Here is an 8777-nt window from a genome sequence, read left to right on the forward strand (position 1 = left end):
CTCTCTCTCTGCTCTCCCCTCCCCTCTGTCTGTCCTTGATTGCAGGAGTGAAGTCTGGTGTGCGGGAGTCAGGGTTCCAGCTGCAGCTCATTCACCATAATCACCTCAGCCTTTAAGACCCGGTCAAACATACCACTCATCGTCAGATCATAGTCAAGACGACCATGTTAGTCTCGCTGCCGACTCAACCTGTTTGTTTTTCGCTCTTTGTGTTTTTGGCCTGTTCTATTTACTTTTCTCCTGTGCCACAGATTATTGGAACCTGACTCCTGCCTCCGCTTCACTCCTGCCACCACCATCCTGCTTTCCACTACCGGACCTCCCTTTTGGACTCACCACGGACACTAGGACATTACGGTACCACACCTGCCCTGACCTGGATCTGTTACTCTCCCTGTAACCTGGACTTGCTCTTCCCCTATTATTGGAAACCTGGACTAATTGAACATTGTAAATAAACCTGTTAAACCTTCTCTGGCTTGGTGTAGTTGTCTGCATTTGGGTTCAAATCCAGTTAAATCATGACAATGCCAGAGTACCAGAAGAAGAGTTTCAACTGTGCTCACCGCCACCATAAAGCCCTATTCTCACCACTGTAGCAGACGGTCTATTCTCTGAATGACTCATCATTTAGGTCCAAAAGGCTCCTTATCAGCTTCTACCCCCAAGCCATAAGACTGCTGAATAGTTAATCAAATGGCTAGCAGGACTATCTGCTGCTACTCGCTGTTTATTATCTATGCATAGTCACTTTACCCCTACCTGCATGTCCATATTACCTCAATTACCGCGACTAACCTGTACCCCCGCACATTGACTCAGTACCGGTACCCCCTGTATATAGCTTCGTTATTGTTATTTTATTTATGTATTTTTTACTGTAGTTTATTTAATATTTTCTTAACTCTTACCTTTCTTAAAACGGTATTGTTGGTTAAGGGCTTGTAAGTAAGCATTTCACGATAAGATCTACACCTGTTGTATTCGGCGCATGTGACAAATAAAATTTGATTTGATCATCTCTTCTTCTGTTTCATTTGACCACGGAGTTCAAAATATTGTGATATGATATTTTGGCCATATCGCCCAGCCCTATCCACAGAGCTCAGCGGGAGAATGACTGCCAAAGCAGCCAAATGGTTCTGTATGCAAAGTGATAGTGCCAGGGACCGGTTTGATTGGGTGTCTGGTTGACTATTTATGGGGAGCAGTAGCATATAGGCGAAAGTGTGTGCAATTAGAGTTACAAAACTGCTGGGTCTAGTCCTTTTTTTCTGGTGCCATCAGTCATTCACTCATGCACAGATATGAATGATCTGTATCTGTCTGCAAAGGGTTTCTTATAAGTGAACACCCACCCTCACACCAAAACACACATAGCAACCGCAGGCCCCATCTATATAAACAAAGCCTTGACCACAGCTAAAAACGGTCAGGACGGAACCCACAGATAACATCTTTCTGTTTGTTTCCAGGTTAGTCAGTCAGTCAGACATCAGACAGACAGACACAGAACACTCCATTGTTCCAGGATCATCTTCATCAAACCCATCATCATCACCAAGAGATTGTGATTGATACAGTATGTCAGGTAAATGGTTACTCTATACTCACTCTCTATGTATGTCTCCAGAAGAGAGTAACACACTCTTTTTCTTCTTTCCTCTCCTTTCTTCTTTGAGGGGAACAGGAGTCTGCTCACCCTACACATTGTAGAGTTTAATGGAGTTACAGAGGTGAAGTGAGTAGGGAGAAAGATGAGAGGTGTATAGTTGAAGAAGTTGACTCTGGGATCGAACCCTGGTCTCCCACGGGGGCAGATGTACCCTGTAATTAACTCTGTTTCCGCTAGACAAATCAAATAGCATCACAATATCTGAAAACATCGATATTGGAGTGTAATATCCCGTTAAGTTTACCATTTGAATTTACCTTGAATTAAATGTAATGTAATATCTACCTTCTCCTCCTCCTCTCCAGGCACACAGACCACTCTGGTTGCCCTGCTGTGGCTGTGGGGAGTGTGGCTTTCCCCTGTCCTGTCCTCGTGCACCACGGGCCGGCCAGCAGAGTGCAAGGCTGCCCTGTCAGCTCCCGGTACCAATCTGGCTGGCGAGGGTTTCGACATCGTCACCATGGAACGCAAGCAGGCCTATGTCATCGACGTGGACAACTGGAGGAAGACTGATAACGGGACCTGTACACTCTGTGTTAACCCTTTCATGGAAGGCCAGACTCAGAGGCTGCCTGTGGCTGTGGTGGACTGGCGTCCCATGCAGAAGTGCCACATGAAGTTAGCCAGCATGGTCTACGACTCCAGCGAGGCGTTTGTGAGCAGCAGCCAGACAGAGGTACTACTACTACTACTACTACTACTACTACTACTACTACTACTACTACTACTAAACTCATCATGTCAAGTGTTGGTCCTATGTTTCATAAGCTGAAATAAAAGATACCAGAAATGTTCCATAGGCATAAAAAGCTTATTTCGCTCAAATTTTGGGAACAAATGTGTTTACATCCCTGTTAGTGAGCATTTCTACTTTGCCAAGATAATCCATCCACCTGACAGGTGTGGCATATCAAGAAGCTGATTGAACAGCATGATCATTACACAGGTGCACCTTGTGCTGGGGACAATAAAAGGCCACCCTAAAATGTGCAGTTTGTCACACAACACAATGCCACAGATGTCTCAAGGTTTGAGAGAGCATGCAATTGGTATGCTGACTGCAGGAATGTCCACCAGAGCTGTTGCCAGAGAATTTCATGTTAATTTCTCTACCATAAGCCGCCTCCGTCGTTTTAGAGAATTTGTCAGTATGTCCAACCGGCCTCACAACCACAGACCACATGTGTGGCATCGTGTGGGTGAGCGGGTTTGCTAATGCCAACTTTGTGAACAGAGTGCTCCATGGTGGCGGTGGGGTTATGGTATGGGCAGGCATAAGCTACAGACAACGAATCAATTGCATTTTATCGATGGCAATTTGAATACACAGAAATACCGTGACATGATCCTGAAGCCCATTGTGAGGCCCAACAGATGCATATCTGTATTCCCAGTCATGTGAAATCCATAGATTAGGGCCTAATGAATTGATTTAAATTGACTGATTTCCTCACATGAACTGTAACTCAGTAAAATCTTGTTGCGTTCATATTTTTGTTCAGTATATAATATATATAGAGAGAGAGCAAGAGAGAGAGCTTTATAATAATAATCATAATCATATGTATAATAATAATTATAATAATTATAATAATTATTTAAATAAGAATACGAATAATTGATTCAATGTATTTAGATATAACGCTTTTCCTAATGCTCAAAGTGCTTTATGTGGGTAAACTCACCTTATCTACCACCAATGTGTAGGTAGATGTCAGTTGGAAGATTGGTCTGGACATTGTGACCCCCCAGGCTAAGGGGTCGGTCATGGTGGGGGGTACCCACTCCAAAGCTGCCATGACTGTCATGAGCCAGTCGAAGAAGGACAAGTACAGCTTCATCAAACAGGATATACACTGCTCTTATTACAGGTAATATACCTTATAATTATAACAACATCATTGTATTATAGAAGTTTAACTTTATAGAACCAACACTGCTCTCTACAGGCTATAAACTCTCCATCTTGTGTGTTTCTTTCTCAGTTACCGCCTGCTAGAGGACCCTCCCCTGCACCCTGAGTTCTCTCGCTCCCTGAACCTCCTGCCCCCCCTTTACACCACCCAGACCAAGGTTGACTACAGACATTTTCTTGGCAATTTTGGCACCCACTTCATCAAGAAGGTTCACCTGGGGGGGCGGGTGAAGAGCGTGACCTCCCTGCGCGTGTGTCAGGCATCCCTGAGTGGCTACAACGAGAACGAGGTCATGTACTTTTTAATCCAAATATATTAGTACATTTATTTATCTATGTATAAAAATAAAAAAAAGTACATTATGTTTTTTCTTATTTTTTCCCAGGTCAAGGACTGCCTTGAGGTCGAGGCCTCCGTCGCCACCCATACCGGATCAGCCGAATTGAAGCCAGAGGCCAAGTTCTGCAAGACGGACCTTAAGAAACGTGACACCAAGGACAGCTTCAGCAGCACCTTCCACGAGAGGTTTGATAGATTTTGATTTGATAGATTTTTGGGGGTTAATGGGCATTATACAAGACTTATAAAACACTAATTTCCTATGTGGTCCTCGTGTTAGACAAAACATGACTAATGATAAACAAACAAACAGGTTTACCGAGGTGGTGGGGGGACAGACGGACGGGACGACCGACCTGCTCTTCTCCAAAACGGGTGGAAACGCCAAGGCCTTCGCTGATTGGGCGAGCAGCCTGAAGACCATCCCTGACGTCATCAACTACTCCCTCAACCCCCTCCACTTATTGGTGAAGCATGCCAAGAAGAGGGCGGGGCTGAAGAAGGCTGTGGAGGACTACATCCTGGAACACTCTCTTGTCAAGCACTGCTCTGGGAAGTGCAAGGGAGGCTCCAGATCCAGTGCCCACGACTCATGCGAGTGTGTGTGCCAGCCCAGCAAGGAGATGACCAGCCAGTGCTGCCCGCAGGAGAAGGGCCTGGCCCACCTTACAGTCACCGTGAAGAAAGCCACTGGCCTCTGGGGGGACGTCTTCTCCGAGACCGACGGCTTCGTCAAGGTATTATATACTTTTATTTTATTATTTTAACTTACTATGAAGTTTGTTTTTAAGTGGACTTTAATGCTAAAGTCTAGGATTTAAAGTGATTTCCATTTCCATAGCTCCATCCCTCAGCTACACCCCTTCAAATTAGTGGATTCGGCTATTTCATCCACATCCGTTGCTGACAGGTGTATAAAATAGAGAACACAGCCATGCAATCTCCGTAGACAAACATTAGCAGTAGAGCGGGGTCCATACAGAAATGGTTTGTCGAGATCGGTGTGAAAGAACTTGACTGGCCTGACCTCAACCCCATCGAACACCTTTGGAATGAATAGAAACGGCAACTGCGAGCCAGGCCTAATCGCCAAACATCAGTTGGTGTGAGGTGTGACCCAGGTGCGGTGCAGGATAGACAGTAGGCAGAGATGGTGAAACAAGGATCTTTACTGGTGGTCCCGAAGCCAGGATACAAAATAACGGACTTATCACGATAAAATAAAGGCGGAGCAAATAAGTCTCCAAAAACAGGCTGACAGCAAAAATATGAAATACTAACTACGACTGAAATAACAATGAAACAGGGAGAACACTTCTCAAGTACCTGTACATACGTCTTACGATCAGACACTGATTCGTACTGCTTGGCATCGAGAAACTAGCAGAGAAAACTGAGCAAGGGAACACAGGGAAGTGAGGGCTTAAATACACAGGTGAACAGGTAGACACAGGTGACACCAATAGGATCAAGATTAGTCCAGACTGTGAGTGAGGAGGTGCCTAAGGTTGTCGGAGGAGGACACCTAGTGTAACCCCCTCCTGTATCACTCTTGTGGCTGAATGGAAGCAAGTCCCCGCAGCAATGTTCTAACATCTAGCGGAAAGCCTTCCCAGAAGAGTGGAGGCTGTTATAGCAGCAAAGGGGGGGCCAACTCCATATTAATGCCCATGATTTTGGAATGAGATGTTCAACGAGCAGGTGTCCACATACCTTTGGCCATATAGTGTATATACCAAAACAAGTGGTGGGGTCCCCGTTTTGTTGTTTTTTCTATTCACATATGGTTTGTTCCGTCAAGGTGTTCATGGACAAAAACGGCAAGCAGACCAATGTCATCTACAACAACAACAACCCCGCCTGGAACAAAGACTTCGACTTCGGTACCGTCAAACTCTCCCTGGCCAGCGAGCTAAAGTTTGCTGTATACGATGAAGACAAACACTGGTACAAGTGGTCAAACGACCTCCTGGGGGAGTGCATTATCCGGCCCATTAATGTGGGGTTTCAAAAGGACATGTGTCCCATGAATCATGGCAGCCTGTACTACTCCTACAAGGTTGACTGTACCCCAGGACTTGGGGGCTCCACCTGTGGGGAGTATGTCCCCTCTGGGATGAACTCTGACCTCTCTGACCTCTACACCTCCCGCAACGCCCTCAACATGACCCAGGATCTGCTGGCTCACATCCGGATGGGCCGGCCCCTAGGAGACCCCCTGGCTTTCGTGGATAAGCAGAAGGCTAATGGTCACCCTTACGGAAAAAAACACAAATAATGGTCATCCTCGTCTCCCTGCTGTCAGTGAGCTGTGATCAAAACCGCTATGCTATGCACTATAAAACCTTAGCCTGGCCTATTTAACCTATAGGCATACCATTTCTAACCTATTGTTCTGAACCAGAAAGCACTTTACTTTGGTAAAAAAATAAGAAAATCATCAACAAAAACATCCAAAGTACTGTATATCCTATGTATTTCTGAAGGTAATGGTTTATTTTGATTTTAGTATGTTTATTTGACAGGGACCATGCACAATTACAACATGAAATATCATTCATTAAACTTGACCTTTATGTTTTCATTCTCTCATGACTGTGCCATGTTGTTTGTGCTACCGCTGCAATAAAAGCAACTTGATTTGAAATATTCAGCTGGTAGTCCAGTACATCAATTCATTGACCCTCACTTGAAAATGAATGTGCTGCTTTTGTGTTGTATTCAATGGAAGCAATTTTTCTCTAAATATATAATAATTGAATACATTTTAAATAGGAATATTTACTACAGTTGGTGTAGCCTACTTTGTTTAAAGACATTCATAGCTAGTGTTGACTGTGCCTCCTCATTTACAAACTGGACCAGTTCAAGGACTCACTGTTAAGATTATCTTCCATTGATATGTTATACAAGAAAGTGATTCGTTTATTATGGAATATGTTTGGTGGGAAATACTAATACATTTAGCAGGGTTGGGGTCAATTGCATTTCAACTCCAATTACAGATCACTTCAATGAGGAATTTTCTTTATTGGAGTTTGGTTCACTTTTTGAATTGACTGGAATTAAAATTGAATTGACCCCAACCCTGACAGTAAGAGGCATCAGGATGATTGTGTGTACTTCAGGTTATAAACTCAGCAAAATAAGAAACATCCCTTTTCAGGACCCTGTCTTTCAAAGATAATTTGTAAAAATCCAAATAACTTCACAGATCTTCATTGTAAAGGGTTTAAACACTGTTTCCCATGCTTGTTCAATGAACCATAAACAATTAATGAACATGCACCTGTGGAAAGGTCGTTAAGACACTAACAGCTTACAGACGGTAGGCAATTAAGGTCACAGTTATGAAAACTTAGGACACTAAAGAGGCCTTTCTACAGAAAGATGCCCAGGGTCCCTGCTCATCTGCGTGAACGTGCCTTAGGTATGCTGCAAGGAGGCATGAGGACTGCAGATGTGGCCAGGGCAATAAATTGCTATGTCTGTACTGTGAGACGCCTAAGACAGCGCTACAGGGAGACAGGACGGACAGCTGATCGTCCTCGCAGTGGCAGACCACGTGTAACAACACCTGCACAGGATCGGTACATCTAAACATCACACCTGCGGGACAGGTACAGGATGGCAACACCAGGAACGCACAATCCCTCCATCAGTGCTCAGACTGTCCGCAATAGGCTAAGAGAGGCTGGACTGAGGGCTTGTAGGCCTGTTGTAAGGCAGGTCCTCACCAGACATCATCGGCAACAACGTCGCCTATGGGCACAAACCCACCGTTGCTGGACCAGACAGGACTGGCAAAAAGTGTTCTTCTCTGACGAGTCACGGTTTTGTCTCACCAGGGGTGATGGTCGGATTCGCGTTTATAGTCAAAGGAATGAGCGTTACACCGAGGCCTGTACTCTGGAGCGGGATTGATTTGGAGGTGGAGGGTCCGTCATGGTCTGGGGCGGTGTGTCACAGCATCATCGGACTGAGCTTGTTGTCCTTGTAGGCAATCTCAACGCTGTACTTTACAGGGAAGTCATCCTCCTCCCTCATGTGGTACCCTTCCCGCAGGCTTATCCTAACATGACCCTCCAGCATGACAATGCCACCAGCCATACTGCTTGTTCTGTGCGTGATTTCCTGCAAGACTGGAATGTCAGTGTTCTGCCATGACCAGCGAAGAGCCCGGATCTCAATCCCATTGAGCACGTCTGGGACCTGTTGGATCGGAGGGTGAGGGCTAGGGCCATTCCCCCCAGAAATGTCCAGGACCTTGCAGGTGCCTTGGTGGAAGAGTGGGGTAACATCTCACAGCAAGAACTGGCAAATCTCGTGCAGTCCATGAGGAGGAGATGCACTGCAGTACTTAATGGAGCTGGTGGCCACACCAGATACTGACTGTTACTTTATTTTGACCCCCCCTTTGTTCAGGGACACATTATTCAATTTCTGTTTGTCACATGTCTGTAGAACTTGTTCAGTTTATGTCTCAGTTGTTGAATCTTGTTATGTTCATACAAATATTTACACATGTTACGTTTGCTGAAAATAAACGCAGTAGACAGTGAGAGGACGTTTCTTTTTTTGCTGAGTTTAGTATTGTAAGTACACAATTTAATCTTAATATTCAGTTACTACAAATAACTAAGCACTGATATTTCACAGGGACAATATCACAATATAATATTTAATGTCAAAGTCTCTTAGGAAAGTGAAAAGTTTAGAAAAGTATTATAGTCTCAGAGAACACCACAATTTTCAAATTAAATTATTTCTCAACACTTTCCTGAATCACAGAAGTTTAAGTAAAAAAGGTCAGACCATGCTTGATTTTACCAAACCCAATGTTACAG

General features: G+C 44.6%; 1 protein-coding gene across 1 annotated transcript; it reads left to right on the forward strand.

Moving 5' to 3' along the window:
* The first annotated feature begins 1483 nt into the window (after positions 1-1483).
* LOC123482935 (perforin-1-like) lies at positions 1484-6583 on the forward strand. Its single transcript, XM_045212167.1, has 7 exons — positions 1484-1591; positions 1981-2351; positions 3383-3546; positions 3661-3880; positions 3977-4116; positions 4244-4667; positions 5732-6583. Exons 1-7 carry the CDS (start codon positions 1585-1587, stop codon positions 6206-6208), a joined length of 1803 nt encoding a protein of 600 aa, XP_045068102.1. The 5' UTR covers positions 1484-1584; the 3' UTR covers positions 6209-6583.
* Positions 6584-8777: the final 2194 nt, after the last annotated feature.

The sequence above is a fragment of the Coregonus clupeaformis genome, unplaced genomic scaffold (assembly GCF_020615455.1).
Source record: "Coregonus clupeaformis isolate EN_2021a unplaced genomic scaffold, ASM2061545v1 scaf0001, whole genome shotgun sequence".
Taxonomy (NCBI): domain Eukaryota; kingdom Metazoa; phylum Chordata; class Actinopteri; order Salmoniformes; family Salmonidae; genus Coregonus; species Coregonus clupeaformis.